This window comes from Ictidomys tridecemlineatus, chromosome 3, assembly GCF_052094955.1.
Source record: "Ictidomys tridecemlineatus isolate mIctTri1 chromosome 3, mIctTri1.hap1, whole genome shotgun sequence".
Taxonomy (NCBI): Eukaryota; Metazoa; Chordata; class Mammalia; order Rodentia; family Sciuridae; genus Ictidomys; species Ictidomys tridecemlineatus.
Window position 1 is genome coordinate 62652324 of NC_135479.1, and position 19690 is coordinate 62672013.

Genomic DNA, 19690 nt, shown 5'->3' on the forward strand with positions numbered 1-19690 from the left:
GGGGCCGGCGCTAGCCCAGCCCGCGGCTCTCGGGGCCGCCCCTGCTCCCTCCCGGCGCCCAGCAGAGAGGCGCCGCCATGGAGGCCACCGGGGTGCTGCCGTTCGTGCGCGGCGTGGACCTCAGCGGCAACGACTTCAAGGTGAGCCCAGCCCAGCCTCGTCGGGCGGCGGCCGAGCCTCCCCACGGGCCTTTTCTCGCGCGGGGGCCCCGCCGCTCTCCGCTTCCTGTCTCGCCGCCCAGACCCGCGGCGGGGCGGGTGGGGCTCCGGCGGTCGCCCCGGTAGCGCCTGGCCCCGAGGACCCCCCCCCCGGCGCTCGCCCCGGCGGACCGAGGGGGGCCCCGCTGGAGCTGCGACTCCACGCGCCGTTCTCCGCCCGGGCGGGAGCGTGGCCTGGCGGTCGGCGATCCCGGCTCCCGCCCTTCCGAGGTGACACGCCCGAGCCAGGCCCGGACTCTGCCGGCCAGCCGAGCTGCCAGGGCTGCCCAGGGGCGGGTGTGGAGCCAGCTCTTCGCTACCCTCCCCGCCACCATCATCCTGTGTGGTCTTGGGCAAGTCACTTCCCCTCTCGGTGCCTGGGTTTTCTCATCTGCTCATGGGGCTTCAATGTAGCCTTTTGGACCTCTGGACGAGGCTGGATCTCTTGGTACCGAGAGCGTCAGGCAGCTGGGAGAGGTACTGGGTGGTGTAGTCCGAACTGACCGGCCCCAGGCGCCCTCAAGCCAATTGGTGGGGAAGAGAGGCGGTTCTAGGCTGTCAAGAAAGAGGTGGAAGGTGTCAGGGCCAGAGGGGAGGCGGAGAAGAAGGTGGCGGCAGAGCTGTTCTGAATGCTGGTGCTCCAGGAGGTGGTGGGTAGCTACTGGCTGGGACTGGGGAGGAGGCAGGCAGGCTCTTCCTGCCATTACCTGTAGGTGCACACACCTTTGACCCCATGCATAGGTGACCACATCACTTTTCTCTGATCCATCCCTACTGTCCTGACCTGGGGTCTCCACGTGTCTCCTGTGGACTGGGAGAATCTGAGTCACCAGGCAAGAATATGGCTGCAGGGGGAAGGGACCCAGCAGCCAAAGGCACTAAAGGCATAAGCCACCCAGACTCTGTGCACAAAGGGCAGAAGCTGATGAGGTGGGCATTGGAATATGGCGAGTGATTGAACACAAAAGGTAATACCTGTGCAGGGTGAGGAGGTGGACCCTCAGCTGCAGTGTTGGTTTGGACCTTGCCAGGAATGGGTCCTGTGCTGATGGCAGGGTGGGAGCCTAGTGGGGACTTCACAGAGGCTCGGGAAAAACCCCCCTCCAGGCAGTCCAATGAGAGCCCGGACTCCAGGCAAAGGAATGCGAGCAGAGCTGACCACAAAGTGGGATGCTGGGCATCACCCCAGATAAGACAGTCTTGTCCAGCCTTCCTGGGTCTCAGAGTTGAGCAGGAGAGGCAGGCTGACACTTTGTCTTTTATTAGTTTAATTTTATGGGTGAAAAAAATTGAGGCACAGAGTGAAAGTGACTTGTCCAGGGTTTCACAGCTGATGGGCTGGCTCTGTTGCTCCCTGAAGACTTCCATGGGCAGTGGGAGCCACAGAATGTGGTGGAGCATAGGCACTCCTTTCCCAGACCATCCTCACCGTGAAATCCAACCTCCCCACACACAGGGTGGCTACTTCCCTGAGAATGTCAAGGCCATGACCAGCCTGCGATGGCTGAAGTTAAACCGCACAGGCCTCTGCTACCTGCCAGAAGAGCTGGCTGCCCTACAGAAGCTGGTAAGGGGCCTTGGGCAGGCAGGGAGGTATTTTGGGGCTGGGGCTGGGCCAGGTGGGCTAAGCCTATGGAGCTGACAAAGACATAGAGGAAGGACACGCAGAGCTGTGAGCAAAGCTGGCAGGCAGGAGTGAGCCCTCCGTCCCAGAAGGTGAACAGGAAGAGGCCTGGTCTATAAGGGGAGGGAGGCTGAAGAAGTGGATTGGCTGGTGGTGGCTTCTCCTGAATGGTGCAGAGCTGTGGAGACAGATAGGAATTCTGGACCCCCTACCCACCCTGCTGAGCCTTTGCTCCCCTGTCCTGGCCCAGGAGCACTTGTCTGTGAGCCACAACAACCTGACTACACTTCATGGGGAGCTGTCCAGCCTGCCTTCACTGCGGGTGAGTACTGGCCAGGAGGCCTTCAGGCTGGGGTTAGGGACCCAGAGTCTGGCCAGAAGCTGGTAGAGAGCCCCTAAATTTAATCACCAGTACTGGGAAGAAAAAGGGGCAGGGGGATTGTTTGATCAGAAAATGTTTCCTGTTACACATAGTGGTGCATGCCTGTAATCTAGTGACTCGGGATGCCAAGACAGGAGGATCGCAAGTTCAAGACCAGCCTCAGCAACTTAGCAAGGCCCTAAGCAACTTAATGAGACCCTGTCTCAAAAAAATAAGTTCAGTGGTAAAGCACCCCTGATTTAGATCCCCAGTACAAAAAGAAAAGAAAGAAAAGTTCTCCTGAAGGCCCCAGAGGATTGGACTTTTAGGTTTGAATAGGAGTTCACCAGGAGGCTAGGAAAAAGCCCATCAACAAAGACCAGAGGTAGGAGAGCACTCAGGTCTACCCTCTGGTGGTCTTCCCAAGGAGGCATCCCGTCCTGACCCTCTGCTCCTCCTGGGTAGGGAAACCAGGAATCAGACTCTCACCATTTCTCCCTAGGCCATTGTAGCTCGAGCCAATAGCCTGAAGAATTCTGGAGTCCCTGACGACATCTTCAAGTTGGATGACCTCTCAGTCCTGGTCAGTGGTTACCCACCTGTCTGGCCCTTAGGCTGGCCCAACCCCCAACCATTCCAGTCACCCTTCATGACCAGTCCTTGGGGGGCCGTCACTATCTAATTTTACAGATAAAGAAACTGAGGCCTAGAATGGGCAGCACCTTGCCTGAGGTCACTGGTGGCGTCAGATCCCTAATCCTCACCCCCTTCCTGCCAGGATCCTACTGTTTCCCTTTGTCCCTGAGCCACTTCCCCACCATCCACTCCCTGCTTAGTGTCCTACCTAATCCCTGAGAATGGCAGAGGCTTGGCAGGGTGGGAACACCCCTGACCTGGGCCTTGTCCCTTCTGCCCAGGACTTGAGCTACAATCAGCTGACTGAGTGCCCACGGGAGCTGGAGAATGCCAAGAACATGCTGGTGCTCAATCTCAGCCATAACAGGTGCTGACTAGGTGTAGTCAGAGTGTCTGGGGGGCTGGGGCTGCACTCTGGAGCTAACTCAGGCGGCCCTGCCTCTTTCCCACCCACCGCAGTATCGACACTATCCCCAACCAGCTCTTCATCAACCTCACGGACCTGCTGTACCTAGACCTTAGTGAGAATCGTCTGGAGAGCCTGCCACCCCAGATGCGCCGCCTGGTGCACCTGCAGACACTGGTGCTCAATGGGAACCCATTGCTGCATGCACAGCTCCGGTGAGCACCTACACCAGTCATACCCCCGCTCCCAGGAGCCCCGGCCCTACGCTCTGGGTAGGCTGGCACCCTCAAGCTGGGCCTGTCCTTCCCGAGGGTCCTGATCTACCTCTTGGTCTTGTCTTTCTGTCTGCCTCACCACACAGCTGCCACTGGCCTGGTGCCTGTCCCTCCAATCTCCCATCACCACCCAAACCCCCTGTGTGGGCCCTTCCCCTTCCCTGACATTTCATGTTTCCCTGGCAGGCAGCTCCCAGCCATGACCGCCCTGCAGACCCTGCACTTGCGGAACACACAACGCACCCAGAGCAACCTCCCCACCAGCCTGGAGGGCCTGAGCCACCTTGCAGGTTGGCACCTCCCTGGGCATCCCTCTGCACTCGCTTTCTTCCTGATGGACTATGTGGGTTCAGCCTGCTCCTCCAGCCATAGCCCACAGTTAGGGTGTGTGTGTGTGTGTGTGTGTGTGTGTGTGTGTGTGTGGTGCTGGGATAGAACCTAGGGTCCCATTCATTCAAGGCAGTGCCCTACCAATGAGCTACTCACCCCCAGCCGTTACATTGTTTCTGTCTTTATCATGAGACTGTTAATGGCATCAAATCATGAGCACTGAATGTATGCCTAGACCCACCCTACATGGAGTTTCTCCAAATGGAGAAGCTGCAGCTCAGCCTGGTGGTGGTGGAGCTGGTATTTATAATAGGGCTGGCAGTGCCCAGTGCCTGCTGTGGGGGCCCTGACTCGTGTTCCTCCTCACACTCCAGATGTGGACCTGTCATGCAATGACCTGACCCGGGTGCCCGAGTGCCTGTACACTCTCCCCAGCCTGCGCCGCCTCAACCTCAGCAGCAACCAGATCACAGAGCTGTCCCTGTGCATTGACCAGTGGGTACATGTGGAGACCTTGAACCTGTCCCGCAACCAGCTCACCTCACTGCCCGTGAGTCCTGGACCTTGGCCGGTGGGGTGGAGGGAGGCTGCTGGGCTCAGCCCTGACCACTACCCCTGCTCCGCTCCCCCGCAGTCAGCCATCTGCAAGCTGACCAAGCTGAAGAAGTTGTATCTCAACTCCAACAAGCTGGACTTCGATGGGCTGCCCTCGGGCATTGGCAAGCTGACTGGCCTGGAGGAGTTCATGGCTGCCAACAACAACCTAGAGCTGATTCCCGAAAGCCTCTGCAGGTGCTGGGGCAGGGCTGGGCAGGAGGGGCCCTCAGCACAGAGGGCCCTGGAATCATAGCCAGAACCAGTCCCGTTGTCTTTATGAGTCACAGGAAATGGAGATGGGTCAGTTTGCCTCTGTGGCTGAAGACCCTGGGGTCCCATGCTAGCCATTCCCAATTTGGGTTCCCCAGAGGACCCCTTGGGAAGACGCTATCAGGGTGGAGGCCAGAAGGGTTCCAGTGCCAGGTGAATTTGGGATTCAGTGCTGCTTCCATCCCCTCCTGGAGGTTACAGTGCCCACTAGTGGGGTTTCCTGGCTCTAAGAAGTTCTTCAGGCAAAGGATGGAGGACAGCCCTCCAGTTCCTCTGGCCCTCCCTGCTGCCCCTCCCCACTTGTCATTTCCCTGAGGTCCCCACTGGCCCTGTCCTTACAGGTGCCCAAAGCTGAGGAAACTCATCCTGAACAAGAACCGCCTGGTGACGCTCCCAGAGGCCATCCACTTCCTGACGGAGATTGAGGTCAGGCAGGCTGGGCCAGTGCTGGGGCGGGGGGTGGTCCTGAGAAGAGACGGCGCTGGCGGGTTCACCCTGGAGGGGAGGCTCCTGGTGGGGGCAGCGCCTGCATGCTGGGGGAGGTGAGCCCCAGCATTCCTAGTGCCCTCCACAGCCAGCCACAGAGGCAGCCAGGATGGACGCCCTGGTCCTGGCCCCTGCAGACAAGCAGCAGAAGCCAGGCTCTGTGTGGCTGGGAAGGGGACCTGGACCAGCGCCAGCTCTGCTCCTCCCTGCTGCAGGTCCTGGATGTGCGGGACAACCCCAGCCTGGTCATGCCACCTAAGCCTGCTGACCCCGCTGCTGAGTGGTACAACATCGATTTCTCGCTGCAAAATCAGCTGCGGCTGGCAGGTGCCTCCCCTGCCACAGTGGCTGCCGCAGCAGCTGGTACGTTAGGGGACATCTGGCTTGGGATGCCTTTCTGGACATGGAGGATGGGGTTGGATGCCCAAGGGGGCAGGTCCCGTAGGGCTCAGCTGCACACCCTTTCCCCAAGCTGGGAGTGGGCCCAAGGACCCCCTGGCTCGCAAGATGCGGCTGCGGAGGCGAAAGGACTCGGCCCAGGACGACCAGGCCAAGCAGGTGCTGAAGGGCATGTCAGATGTGGCCCAGGAGAAGAACAAGAAACAGGAGGTGAGCTGAGACGGGACAGGCACAGTGCGCCTTGCTACCAAGGCAGGGGCATGGCTCCTGAGAGACCAAAGCCGACACCTAGAGATGAGATGGGAGACATGAGGGTCACTGAAAAGTGCTTATGAGGAAGATCCAGTGGTGATGGGCTTGACAGGGGCTTCTCCAGAAAGTCCTGGGCAGCTGGCTGGACAGGTGCGCTTCTGTTTCCCACAGTGCCTCAGTGCTTCACCCGAAAACAGCGTCTCCGTCCCCTGCTGCACTCTGTCCAGTGGCAGCTGGACGAGCACATCCCTCTCACAGTGCCCTGATCCACACCGGTTACTGCAGTGGAGGGGTTATAGGTCAGGGTACAAAGCAGCATCTGCTTACCTTGCTTGTCCCAGGGTATGACCAGCACACCAGGGAACTAGGCACGTGGGTGAGAAAGCAGCTCTCTGCAAATAACACTGACTTATCCTAGCGTATGTGAGAAGAGTCATTGTCCTTCAGGATGACATTTATCTGGACTTTGCAGCCCAGACTCACTCTCATCAATGCCTTAACTTGACTGGGTTCTCAAGAATAGAGGGGCACTTTAGGGACATGGTATTTAACTGTCCTCCTCTTCTCCAAGAATGACGCAGGACACTGGGCAGATGGAATGTCCCGCGCAAAGGCCCTGGGGTGGGTAGCAAGTAGTGGCTTTGCAGAGTCAAGCCATGTACTCTGACTGTGCCTCCAGGAGAGTGTGGACGCTAGGGCCCCCGGAGGGAAGGTGCGGCGCTGGGACCAGGGCCTGGAGAAGCCGCGCCTCGACTACTCAGAGTTCTTCACGGAGGATGTGGGCCAGCTGCCAGGCTTGACCATCTGGCAGATTGAGAACTTTGTGCCAGTGCTGGTGGAGGAAGCCTTTCATGGCAAGTTCTATGAGGCTGACTGCTACATTGTACTCAAGGTGAGGCTGACCCCCTGGGGTCCATGTGGCCTCCAATCTCCTAATCACAGTCCCTACCTGCACCTAGGTCCTGAGAGCTGGGAGGTGGGCAGGCCAGGTGCAGGCAGGGTGATGGAGGGAAGCCAGGCTGGGCCCCAGGAAGCTCATGGCTAGTGCCTTGTCTCGCAGACCTTCCTGGACGACAGCGGCTCCCTGAACTGGGAGATCTACTACTGGATCGGCGGGGAGGCCACGCTGGACAAGAAGGCCTGCTCTGCCATCCACGCCGTCAACCTGCGCAACTACCTGGGTGCTGAGTGCCGCACCGTGAGGGAGGAAATGGGCGACGAGAGTGAGGAGTTCCTGCAGGTACCAGCCAGGCAGGGCGGGAATCTGGGGTGCCAAGGGAGCTGGCCCAGAGGCAGGCAGGGGGCACTGCTGGACTGGGGCAGGGAGCTGAAGCCAAAGACGCTGGGCTTGAGGGACCCCAGGGAGCTGGATGCAGAAGCAAGGAGGAGGTCTGGGGAGACCAAAGGCCGCCAGAACCTGGGTTGGTGGAAGTGGGGCGGGGTCAGTGGTTGAGGGGAGGGTGGCAGGCAGGGTGGAGGCTGGGAGGCCAATAGGCCGGCACAGGGGTGGGAACCAGGTCCAAGGATCGGGGCCAAGAGAGGTGGGAGCTGTTGGGGGACAGGACCACAGGCTGGGTGCCAGGGAGGTGGGGCCAAGCCCAGCCTGGAATACAGCACAGAGCCAGGTCAGCAAGGTGCCCCACCAGGTTGTCCGTAGGCACGCCACATCTTACCCAAGTTCACTAAGGTTTGCACTCCTCTGTGAACCACCTGTGCACACCCCTCGACATGTTGCCCCCACCTTTACAACATGGGTGGACACATTCATGTCACTGGATGTCCCTACGCCCCAGTATGTGTGTGTTTATGAGCAAAGACTATTTTTGCTCCTTAACATCATCAGGGATTGGTAGCACCTGAGTCACTGCACCCAGCCTGGCAGGGGGTGGTTGGGGAGGGGACAACCTGGTGAAGAACCCATGGCCTCACACACACAGGTGTTTGACAATGACATCTCCTACATTGAGGGTGGAACAGCCAGTGGCTTCTACACTGTGGAGGACACATACTATGTCACCAGGTGAGGGGGTGGGAGTGTGGCACTGGCCTGCACTCTGCCAGGAAGGGTTGGATGGAAATGTGTTGGGTGTAAATCGGCCCCTTGGTCCACACTGAGCCACTCTCATCCTGGTCCTCAGGATGTACCGTGTGTATGGGAAAAAGAACATCAAGTTGGAGCCTGTTCCCCTCAAGGGAGCCTCCCTGGATCCAAGGTGAGACCCCATGATATGAGGTGGAGGTTTTGACCATCAGCCTCCTCTCTGCCTACAGGGTGCAGGTTGGGACCTCCTGAAAGAGGGGGCCCTCTAGCAGCACCCTTTTAACGCCTGTCCCACAGAGCTTGGCAGAAGGGCCCGTGAGGCCCTCTGACAAAGGGGAGCTTATAGCCCGTAATGATGGATTGTTTCTGGTGGAATCTGGGGTATGGGACAGTCATTGTCCCCATGCCCCATCATAGCTCCTCCTTTCAAGGTTTGTGTTCCTGCTGGACCGAGGGCTGGACATCTATGTGTGGCGGGGGGCCCAGGCCACACTGAGTAACACCACCAAGGCCAGGTATGAAGGTATTGTGATTTTGTGCAAAGGAAAAGTATCATCTGAGAAGGGGTGTGGTCTCACTGAGGGCTTTGCATCTTGTTCTCAGGCTCTTTGCAGAGAAAATTAACAAGAATGAGCGGAAAGGGAAGGCAGAGATCACGCTGCTGGTGCAGGGCGAGGAACCCCCAGAGTTCTGGGAGGCCGTGGGTGGGGAGCCCTCTGAGATCAAGAAGCATGTGCCTGACAACTTCTGGCCACCCCAGCCCAAGCTGTACAAGGTAAACCATGGTGTTGGGGTACGGTGTTAGCCTGATGTCACTAGCCAGCTGGGGTCTGGGGACAGGCCAGCAGCACTGTGGTGGCTGTGGAATTTGACCAGAGGAGGAGGCCCCCCTCTGGAGTCTGGCTCTAAGAACAACAGCATGCATGTTACTAAAGGAACCTGGGCCTGGAGGGGGAGACATAGAGCCTGGTACCAGGCTCCCAACTTTAATTTTGTATGTGACAGGAAACTGGGGTTCTTGTGAGCAGGAAAGAGTCAAGAAAATTAGCAACAGTAAGGATCTGGAAAGGGCAGACAAGGAAAGCACCATTAAAAGCCTTGCCGGAGTTGGGCACAGTGGCACACACCTGTGATCCCAGCAATTTGGGAGGCTGAAACAGGGGGATTGTAAGTTCAAAGCCAGCCTGGGGATTTAGTAAGACCCTGTCTCAAAATAAAAAATTAAAATTAGAGAAAGGTTTGGGGAGATAGTTCAAAAATAATAATAGGGGCTGGGGCTGGGGCTCAGTAGAAGAGCACCTGCCTAACATGTGTGAGGCACTGGGTTCAATTTTCAGCACCACATATAAATAAGTGAATAAAGGCCCATCAACATCTAAAAAAATCTTTTTAAATTATAATAATAATAAATTTTTAAAAATAGAAATAAAAGCCCTTCTACTGGCTGAGGATATAGTTCAGTAGTAGAGAGCCTGGCAAGACCGGGTTTCCATCCCCAGTACTACAAAAAAAATAAATAAAAAGCCCTTCCACAGAGTATCCTTAAAAAGACTTTGGGGTAGAGAAGGAAAAAACAGGTCTCAAGAGGAACGGATGTGGCTTGAGCAAAGGAGGCTAGACTCCAAATCAGAAGGCTGTTATGGGTGGGGCTGATGTCCCGGACCCAGTCTTTGCCATGCCCATCTCTTCCTCCTGCCAGGTGGGCCTGGGCCTGGGCTACCTGGAGCTGCCGCAGATCAACTACAAGCTCTCTGTGGAACATAAGAAGCGGCCCAAAGTGGAGCTGATGCCTGGGATGCGGCTGGTGAGGTGCACAGAACCGGGTACGGGTCTGGGATCTCTTCCAGGTGGCAGATATTTACCTCCAGCCTCTGATCTCCAGCTGCAGAGTCTGCTGGACACACGCTGCGTGTACATCCTGGACTGTTGGTCCGACGTGTTCATCTGGCTTGGCCGCAAGTCCCCACGCCTAGTGCGTGCTGCTGCACTCAAGCTGGGCCAGGAACTGTGTGGGATGCTGCACCGACCACGCCACGCCACGGTCAGCCGCAGCCTCGAGGGTACCGAGGCGCAGGTGTGCTCCGGGATCCAGAGGCCAGCTTCCCTCCATCTGTGTACCCCAGGGTTCCCTGGCCCCTCTGTGGTTGGTTGCTCTGCTAACCTGCAGAACGGGTCCAAACCTTTTTGTGGAACCACCTCTTCTACAAACTGCCCCTACTAGTTGTGTTTCTTAGACTCCACCTTCCCTGACCCCAGCCCTTGGGCCCCAACCTTCGAACCCTAAGATTAACTCTGCTGGACCCCTACCCGCTGCTCTCCCTTAGGTGTTCAAGGCCAAGTTCAAGAACTGGGACGACGTGTTGACGGTGGACTACACGCGCAACGCAGAGGCTGTCCTCCAGGGCCCCGGGCTCTCTGGGAAGGTGAAGCGTGACGCGGAGAAGAAAGACCAGATGAAGGCGGACCTCACCGCGCTCTTCCTGCCCAGGCAGCCGCCGATGGCATTGGCCGAGGTGGGTGGGGCCTGGGTGCTGGGCGGGGCCGAGGTGGGGCCGGGGAGGGGCCAAGTGAGTTAGGCCCGTGGGGGCACGTACTGCCACCTGCAGGCGGAACAGCTCATGGAGGAATGGAACGAAGACCTTGATGGCATGGAGGGCTTCGTGCTGGAGGGCAAGAAATTTGCAAGGCTGCCAGAGGAGGAGTTCGGCCACTTCTACACGCAGGACTGCTACGTTTTCCTCTGCAGGTGCCACCAAAGCACGCCTCCCTCTCTTGTCTTCCTCTGGGACTGGGGGGTTCCAGCCCCTGTTCACTGACCTCTAACCCCACAGGTACTGGGTACCCGTGGAGTACGAGGAGGAGGAGAAGGAAGGCAAGGAGGATGGAAAGGCCGGGGCAGAGGGCAAAGAAGGCGAGGACGCAGCGGTGGAGGCCGAGGAGAAGCAGCCCGAGGAGGACTTCCAGTGCATCGTTTACTTCTGGCAGGGTCGGGAAGCCTCCAACATGGGCTGGCTCACTTTCACCTTCAGTCTGCAGAAGAAGTTTGAGAGCCTCTTCCCTGGCAAGCTGGAGGTATACCCAGCTGTGCTCGGGGCTGTGTTCCCATGATCTTGGAAGGAAGGGGAGTGGGACCCAGTCCAAGGGAGGCTTGGGGTCCAGGGGCAGGTGGGATCTAGGGAGCTGCCCCTGATTCTTCCACATCCTCAGGTCGTACGAATGACGCAGCAGCAGGAGAACCCCAAGTTCCTGTCCCATTTCAAGAGAAAGTTTATCATCCACCGGGGCAAGAGAAAGGTGGCCCAGGGCACCCTGCAACCAAGCCTCTACCAGATCCGAACCAACGGCAGTGCCCTCTGCACCCGGTGCCTGACGGGGTGGGCAGTGGTTGGCAGGAGTCGGGGAGCAAGCCCTGTCTCTTTACTGACACCCCTCCTCACCCAGGTGCATCCAGATCAACACTGACTCCAGCCTCCTCAACTCCGAGTTCTGCTTCATCCTCAAGGTGAGATGTGGGTGTGAGCCAGGACCACAGAGCAAGATGGCAGATGGGGTGTTGGTCATGACCCAAAGCCCCTGTATACTCCACAGGTTCCCTTTGAGAGTGAGGACAACCAAGGCATTGTGTATGCTTGGGTGGGAAGGGCATCAGACCCTGATGAAGCCAAACTGGCAGAAGACATTCTGAACACCATGTTTGACGCCTCCTACAGCAAACAGGTGAGGTGGGGGTAGGTGGGCAGGTAAGCCAGGTGGGTAGGTGAGCATGTGGGCTTTGGGCTGAACTGACCCTCCCACAGGTTATCAATGAAGGCGAAGAACCTGAGAACTTCTTTTGGGTCGGAATAGGGGCACAGAAGCCCTATGACGATGACGCTGAGTACATGAAGCACACACGGCTCTTCCGGTAGGGCCCTGTCCACCCCCCCAGCTTCCTTCTTAGTCCTGACCCTGTTGCATGTGACCTTGGCCTCATTTTGACCCCTAGGTGCTCCAATGAGAAGGGCTACTTTGCAGTGACTGAGAAATGCTCTGACTTTTGTCAAGATGACCTGGCAGATGATGACATCATGCTGCTAGACAATGGCCAAGAGGTGAGACACCACCCCCATCTCACTGACCCTGCCTGTTAGAGGAGGAGCCCCTCCATTTGGAAATAGGAATTACAGAATCACAAGAGGCACATTCCCACTCACCTGTGTGACCACCTTGCCTGTTGTCCCTGCCAGGTCTACATGTGGGTAGGGACCCAGACAAGCCAAGTGGAGATTAAACTGAGTCTGAAGGCCTGCCAGGTGAGTGGGGACAGATGCACAGGGCAGGTCTTGGGGTCTGGGAAGACTTCCTGTAGCCACTGTTCTCCTTCCTTCCCAGGTGTACATCCAGCACATGAGCTCCAAAGAGCACGAGCGGCCCCGCCACCTGCGCCTGGTCCGCAAGGGCAACGAGCAGCATGCCTTTACCCGCTGTTTCCATGCCTGGAGCACCTTTCGCCAGCCCCTGGCCTAAGCAGTGGCTTTTAGGCCTCAGGCCCTTGACAAGAGGTGCCTCCATCCACCAGCTGCTCACTGAAAGTGTGCACAGGTGACAGCCCTGCTTTATTACTCACCAGTGCCCCAGCACCCAGCAGCACTCAGCCCCAGGCCACACCATTGGCAGAGTGGAGGATGTTCTAGGAACCAGCTGTCAGGCTCAGTGTGAAGCCTGCCCCATCCCCACCCCGGGCCAGGGATACGGCAAATGCTGTTGCCCTTTAAGAGATATTAAATGCTTTTATTTTCAATATTAAAAAATCAGTATTTTTAATATTAAAACAGCGCTAACTTTAAAAAAAATGACAAGAAAAAAAAAACCCCAAGGTACAATCTACAGGGAAACCCATCCTAACCAGCCTCCGAACACACACACACACCCTGACTGGGCCTCAGCTCTGGGTGCCAGTGTCTGTCTCTCTCTCTCACACACACACATACACACACACACACAGAGAGGCTGGGACAGGGTAGCCCAGGAGCAAGTACCAAAATAGTTTTAGAAAGGACTGTCCAGCCCAGCCTAGGCATTAGAAAAATACTCTTTGCAAAGGGGAAAGGATGGTGCATGGAGGGGGAAGTGGTCCAGCCGCCCCGCCCACCTGCTGTGTCCCTGTCCCCACATCAGCAGCCCTAGAGCAGCCAACTGCTTTTAAGATGATTCAGACATCCTGGGCCCAGAGATTCCAGGCTGCCCGGTACCTTCACTTTGGGCTGTGGCCACTCCAAGGCCCAGCATTGTCGGGGACAGGACAGCAAGTCCCACTGGGCCAACAGGTTAGCAAGTAGGGTCTATGTTAAGAGGCTTGGGATCCAGGACCCCAACTTCAGAGCAGAGTAGGCAGTGGCTGGGACAGTGCTGGCCTTTCTGAGTCTGAAGGCCTGTCAGGTGAGTGGGGATAGATGGACAGGGCAGGCCTTGGGGTCTGGGAAGACCTCCTGTGGCCACTGTTCTCTTTCCTTCCCAGGTGTACATCCTGTACAGGAGCAACAGAGGGGGCTCTGGGAGCAGACGGCCTGCCCAAGGCAGCCCAGCAGTTGGACCAGGTTACATAGGTGCCCCTACTCAGCCTCCTGTCTAGGACAGCAGGAAGGGTCCTTTAATGACAGTCTGAGGTGGATTTGCTGAGGCGCTAGCTGGATATCCAAGTGCTGGCCACATGTGACCTGCTCAAGCCAGGATGGGGTACTGCTGACCCCAGGACCAAAGAGAGAATAGGCAGCATCTATGCCCAGTGCTGCAGGGTGGACAGGGGCACTAGGGACTAAGTAGGTCACACAGATCTAGGGGCCTGAGGTAAGCAGAGGCAAGCGAGACCTTTCGCTGGGCCCAGTGTTTTGGGCTGATCCAGCAAGACTCACCCATGGACCCTGGTGACTTCCTGGGAGAAGGGCTGGCCAAACAGGCCCCAAATCTCTACCATTGCACCTCCTAGTGGTTAGTCCTGGTCCTGCTCCAGACACGCTCATGACCTCTAAGGGCCAACAGCCGGGCCTCTAACTATGAAGACAGTGCTGGTGTGTGGCTCCTGAACTGGTGGGACATCCTGTGAGAGGCGACCAGGCTCCGGGAGCCCCGTCACTGCAGGGGCTGCTGTGGAGCCCGCTGCAAGCCCAGGACAGGGACCCCCAGAAGGTGGCACTGCTGACTGGTGAGAATCAGGTGGGCCTGGGCCCTGCCCTGCCGCGCCTCATTTGATCAGGATGGTGCAGGTGGGGGCCTCATCTTCTGTCAGGTTCCTCAGGTTCCTTTCTGATTCCTCAGAGCTGGGAAGGGTGATGATCAGAAGGGTCAGGGAGGAGCCTCTGTGGCCCTAAGAAGGGGGCTGGAGAGACAGGGAGCTGGCCTCACCCCAGAAAATCCTTCACATCCTCCACCGTGACATCCCCCGTTGTGTCCAGAGTGGTGTCGGCACTGGTGGCTGAGTCGATGGACATGGGGGAGAGAGTGGACTCAGGTAGCTCTGGGGTGTCTGCGGGAGGAAGTAATCAGCCCCTGCCAGGACCTCTCTACACCCTCTCCACAGGGAACAGACTCTTTAATTAATGCAACCTACAGGGGATGTCGCCTCGACAGGCACACACCCACCCAGCCCTGCCCAGCTTCCAGCCCTGGGTCAGCTGTCCCCTCCCGCTCGCAGAAGCCTGCCTACAGACAGCACCACCCTTCTCTAGGAGTGACGGGTCCCCTTTCATGCCCCACTCACCAGCTCCCTTGAGGGTAGGATCAGGACTTCCATCACGACTCTGTGGAGCCAGGATGATGCTTGGGTTCCCATTAGCCTGGCTCAGCTTGGGTGACTCTTGGACCCTAGGGCACAGATGGGGTCGTGATATGGACCACGGCAATGCTGCATACCTGCCTTCCTGCCCGAGCCTGAGGCCTTACACCAGCCAGGACAGTTCCCAGAGTTGGGTGAGACCTGGCTCTGGTCTAAAGGCACCCTGCCAGGGGCTGCCTCCCCATATACCTGGCCCGGGTGGCATCACGGGGCCAGCTGATGTCCAGAGAGCAAAGAGGCTCTGTGATGTTGCGGGCACTCAGGGAGAAGCGTTCAAATTCTGATGGTGAGATCAGGTAAAAGCCTGTGTGGAGGAGAGAGGAGGGAGTGCGCTTAGGAGCCGTGATGAGTCCCAGCCTTCTACAGGTTCCCTGCTCCAGTCTGTGCTGGCAGGCCTTCAGGCTGACCATTCCCAGGTAGTCCCCTTGACCCACTCAGGTCCCTTTTCTTCCTGGCCACTCTGGCTCACCTTGGCCATGGCGCGTGAAGACACATGAGGCAATGCCGCTGATGTCCTCCTTCCGGATGCAGGAGTACTGCACCTGGGGCCGCAGGCCAGGCACCGAAAACACGTGCACATCACCCAGGTTTGTGAGGCAGGCCAGGCAGGTCTCGGCATAGTCCTCACAGGCCACACTGGCAAATGTGGCCAGAGCCACCTTGCGTACACGACAGCCCTCGTGGGCTGTCAGCTTGAACTTCGTCTTGGCACTCACCTTAGGCAGTGTGAACACCTGGTGGCAGATGGCCAGTGAGCAGGGCCTGGCCCAGTCCTCAGACCCCTTACTCACTCATGGTTGCAGACCACCAGCCCCCAGCTCACCCCAAAGGCCTCAGCTGGCCACACTGCCACCCTGCTTAGCCAGCCACCCCCTCCTCCTGCAGACCCAACCTGGGCTTCACTGTGTCCAGAAACCTCTGGCCTCCTTTAGTGGCCACATTGACCACATCAACTCCTAAAGCTCTGTCTGGTATCCCTACCAAATCATAAACTCCTGGGACTGGACTCATGGGGTCTCCACCATGCCTAGAGCCTTGTGGTGAACAGGTTGTGGGGGGAGCTCAGCAGGTCTGGGCATCAAGATTCCACAGGGGCTGGCTTGGGGCACTGTGATGGGGCAGGATTTGGAAGGTCTCAGCAGGCAGAGGATGGAGGTAGGGATGGGGCTCTACAGGAGAGTCTCCACAGCTCCAGCAGCTCACCTTGAATTGTTCCTCAGAGGCGATGAGCACAGCATGCCCACCCTGCATATCAGGTGCCTGTGCCAGGTCCCGAGAGGCCTCGTAGGGCTCAGGCAGTGGGCGACCACGCCCATCCAGCACAGCGATGGCCACCACAGGTGCCCGATGCATCAGCTGCACCTCCTTGCCCAGCACAGCCTCCACTGCCCGTTCAGGCCGCTTCTCACCACCTGCCACAGCAGCAGGCACCTCCAGCGCATAAGCAAACACGGAGCCCGAGTTCGTGCCTGCCCACATGGTGGGCCCATGGTGGGCTGCTGCAGGGCACAGACACAGTGAGGAAGGCACTCCCTGCGGGTCCTTCCCCACCTCTCCTGCACCTCCTGTCCCTTACCTCCCCAGGTAACCTCAACCTAACCACTGCGTGGCCTGAGAGGCCAGCTCTGCAGCTGACTCAAGTCTCAGCCCTGGATGTAGCCCTTGTGCAGAGGCACAAGCTACTTAAGAGCACCTGCATGAGGACTTCAGTGGCCCCCAAACTACACCCTGATCTTGCCAACCCTTCTTGCTGTACTCTCCTTCCTGTCACTCATGCCCCAAGCCCCACAAGCCATCTCCCCCTACTACCCATAACTGATTCTATCCACACACACTATAGTTATCAGGCTCACCCTGCAGATGCACACTGGCCCTCCTCTCCCTATGTAGCTTGTTCCCCACATTGTGACCAAAGGGTGCCTTTACCAAAGAATCCTGGGCCTGGGAAGAAATGAACCAGGGCTCTCACCCAGGACCCCATCCCCTGCTGCCATGTGTGAACTGAGTGGAGAATCGGAGCCACACAAGGCAGGGGTCAGGGCAAGCACGGACATCTGCCACTCTGCATCCTTGAGAACCGAGGCACCAGAGCAACAGCCACCGGGAGCCCAGCCCCAGGTGAAAAGTCCCAGCAATGAAGCATGTGAGCTGCAAGGCAGGAGCCCAGAGCAGGACGTGGAACAGTCAAACCCCAAGGCTGTATCAGCCACGTCCAATGGGAAACCTACTGGACAAAGATCCTCCAAAATTAAATGATATCAGAAAGAGGAGACCCAACCTGAACATGAACTGAGACTTGGGAATAGCCTGGGTTCCATGGGACATGAATGGGCAGCAGGGTTGTGCCTGGGTTTCTGTTTAAAAACTTCAGCAAGATTCAACAGCAGCGTGGGGTAGCATAAAACAGAAGTACACACCTGCTGATGGTGGGTGAGGTGCATGGGATGATGTACTCCCATTTTTGTGTTTGAAATTTACTGTTATACATTGTAAAGATCAAAGAACAAACCAATATACCCAGGACCTTACAGGGGCTCCAAGCCACCCAGACAAAGCCATGTCCTCAGCACACTGGCATGGTGGCCAATATAGAGCAATCTGAGCCTCTCCCTTCTCTGCCCTCACTCAACTCACCCTAGCCCTGTGGCTCCATGGCTCCTACCCACAGTCGTAGGCCCTTGGCATCAGCCTGTCCCTCACTGGATCTCAGACCATGGGCTCCCTTTTCTTTTTTTTCTTCCCAACAGTGGGGACAGAACCCAGGGGCCCTCTACCACCGAGCTGCATCCTCTGTCCTTTTTAAATTTTGAGACAAGGTCTCACAAAGTTGCCCAGGCTGGCCTCCAACTTGCAATCCCACTCCTCCTCCTCACTTGCTAGGATAAGAGGTGCTGGCTGCTTCTTTTTGGGGACCAGGGAGGGGTGTACTAGGGATTGAACCCAGGGGCCTCAACCACTGAGCCATATTCCCAGTCCTTTTTTATATTTTATTTGGAAACAGGGTCTTGATGAGTTGCTTAGGTCCTCACTAAACTGCTGAGGCTGGCTTTGAATTCGCAGTCCTCCTGCCTCAGCCTCCTAATCTGTTGGGATTACAGGTGTCCACCACCACTCCCAGCAGTTACCCTTCTTGCTCAAGTCTGCGGGGTCTGCCCAGATCACTAGCAATACCTCACCATCAGCCCCAGCTGGCAGGTGGGGCTGTATGGTAGCCAGGGTGTCCCCATCACCAGTGCAGCCCCGCACAGTGGATGTTCAGTGATACTCTCCGATGTCCTGGAAGGCCTGGTCCCACTGCTTCCCCCCACCCGTTTCCTAGATAAACAACTGAAGCCAGCCTCTCCAATCCCCAACCCAGCACTGGCCTCACCATCTCGAAGGAATGTGTCAGCAAAGTAGAGGCAGCGCACGACACCAGAGAGGGAATCATCAGCAGAGCGGGGCTCGATGCGGCGCTGCACAGGTGTCATCTCAACATCATGGGGACAGGCCTGTTCGGCCAGCTGTGCATTGGCCTCCTGCAACTAGAAGGAGCAGGGGCTCCTGAACGTGGTCTCCCTGATTCCCAGCTGCTCTCATTCTGCTTGCCTGACATTGATCATCACCCATCCTCCACATTTCTAGCCCACTCCACTCGTGCAGGGGGCTGCGCAGGGAGCACAGTGAGTGCAAGAACCCCGGGGCTCCGGGCCAGAGGACAGCTCCCAGGCAGCCCACCCCACTCACCTTGCTGTTGGCATTAGCCACACGCTTCTTGCCTGAGACACGGCTCTTGCGGATACGCCGGAAAGACTGGCGCAGTGACTTCTTAAGGGACTTCACCCGGGACAGTGGCCCCTCCATGGCCAGGGAGTCATTGGGATGAAGAGTACACCTGGGGACAGATAGGAGCCAGTCATGCAAGGAGCAGCCATTCCTGCTGGCCCCAAGGCCAGCACTGCAGACCCCAGCTCAGGAGGTCAAAGCCCCTCTGGCACTGCCTTGTGGTCCCAACAGCTGCTGGTGCTTAGGGTGTCCCTCAGAGCTGCCAGTGATTTCTCACAGGGACACAGAGGTTCCCAGGACTTTTAAAACCAGCCTGCTTTGGCCATACCAAACTTCAGAAAGGGGGACTCAGACCCAGATCTCATCTCACTGGGACTCCAGCCGCCCGTCCACCTGACCTCCCCACACACCTGGCCAGCACTGGGCTCTTGCGCTGGTAGTCAAAGAGGCCAAAACCGTGGCTGGTGCCAAAGGCTACAAGGCTCCATTCGGCGTGGAGTGTGACGGCAGTGACAGCAGCAGGCGGCAGGCACTGTACTAGCACACGGGGCTGGAAGCCAGCAGGCCAAGGCAGTGGCCCTGTACGTGGGCTCAGCCGCTCGTGGCCCTTCCACGTGAAGCCTTCTCGATCCTGGAGGAGGTCTATACTGGCCACACTAACTGCCTGCTCTGTCGGCACATCGCTGAGCTCGAGCACCAGCACCTAAGCCCCAGCCAGGGCAGGGAGGAATCAGTACAGAGCAGGGTGCCCCTGGCCCCACCCCAGCCTGCAGCCTCAGGATAAGTACTCTTTTTTTTTTTGTACAGGGGATTGAACCCAAAGGTGCTAACCACAGAGCAACATCCCAGCCCTTTTTAAAAAAAAAAAATTTTTTTTGACAGGGTCTCACTAGGTTACTGAGGTTGACTTTGAACTTATAATGCTCCTGACTCAGCCTCCTGAGTGGCTGGGATTAAGGTGTGCACCACCAAACCCAGCAGGATAAGTACTCTTTGAATGCTTCCTATACACCAAAGCCCTCACTGAGCATCAAGGAACATAGTGGACACCAAAACTAACTGATACCTTCTTTTTTTTTTTTTTTTTAGAATTTTTAATATTTATTTTTTAGTTTTCGGCGGACACAACATCTTTGTTTGTATGTGGTGCTGAGGATCGAACCCGGGCCGCACACATGCCAGGCGAGCGCGCTACCACTTGAGCCACATCCCCAGCCCCTAACTGATACCTTACCTCACA

General features: G+C 57.4%; 2 protein-coding genes across 4 annotated transcripts in view; one reads left to right on the forward strand and one right to left on the reverse strand.

Annotated features, from left to right (window-relative positions):
• On the forward strand, positions 1-12664 carry Flii (FLII actin remodeling protein). Its single transcript, XM_078043003.1, has 30 exons — positions 1-140; positions 1654-1764; positions 2072-2143; positions 2685-2765; positions 3100-3185; positions 3278-3439; positions 3686-3789; positions 4204-4379; positions 4464-4621; positions 5038-5122; positions 5398-5545; positions 5655-5791; positions 6513-6725; positions 6894-7073; positions 7771-7853; positions 7972-8046; positions 8306-8389; positions 8478-8649; positions 9574-9678; positions 9757-9948; positions 10199-10387; positions 10481-10620; positions 10706-10946; positions 11082-11236; positions 11316-11376; positions 11463-11591; positions 11672-11778; positions 11860-11965; positions 12101-12166; positions 12246-12664. Exons 1-30 carry the CDS (start codon positions 78-80, stop codon positions 12378-12380), a joined length of 3816 nt encoding a protein of 1271 aa, XP_077899129.1. The 5' UTR covers positions 1-77; the 3' UTR covers positions 12381-12664.
• Llgl1 (LLGL scribble cell polarity complex component 1) overlaps positions 12624-19690 on the reverse strand; it is an 18175-nt gene continuing 11108 nt past the window's right edge. The window contains exons 14-22 of one of the 3 annotated variants that reach the window (XM_078043005.1): positions 18861-19153; positions 18412-18559; positions 18056-18209; positions 15889-16181; positions 15155-15419; positions 14875-14989; positions 14611-14714; positions 14256-14376; positions 12624-14170 (exon numbers count right to left, since the gene is read on the reverse strand). In XM_078043005.1, coding sequence (XP_077899131.1) covers positions 14095-14170; positions 14256-14376; positions 14611-14714; positions 14875-14989; positions 15155-15419; positions 15889-16181; positions 18056-18209; positions 18412-18559; positions 18861-19153 — 1569 coding nt within the window. In that variant the 3' untranslated portion in view covers positions 12624-14094. Of the gene's footprint in view, positions 14230-14255; positions 14377-14610; positions 14715-14874; positions 14990-15154; positions 15420-15888; positions 16185-18055; positions 18210-18411; positions 18560-18860; positions 19154-19690 lie in introns of all 3 variants that reach the window. The other 2 variants (XM_078043004.1, XM_078043006.1) reach the window with 2 other exon arrangements.

Excerpts from the sequence above, each read along its gene's own strand:
- Flii (XM_078043003.1), top strand. The coding sequence starts at position 78 with ATGGAGGCCACCGGGGTGCTGCCGTTCGTGCGCGGCGTGGACCTCAGC. Across the intron at positions 141-1,653 it reads TCAGCGGCAACGACTTCAAG|GGTGGCTACTTCCCTGAGAA; the intron begins GTGAGCCCAGCC and ends CCCCACACACAG. Across the intron at positions 5,792-6,512 it reads AGAAGAACAAGAAACAGGAG|GAGAGTGTGGACGCTAGGGC; the intron begins GTGAGCTGAGAC and ends CTGTGCCTCCAG.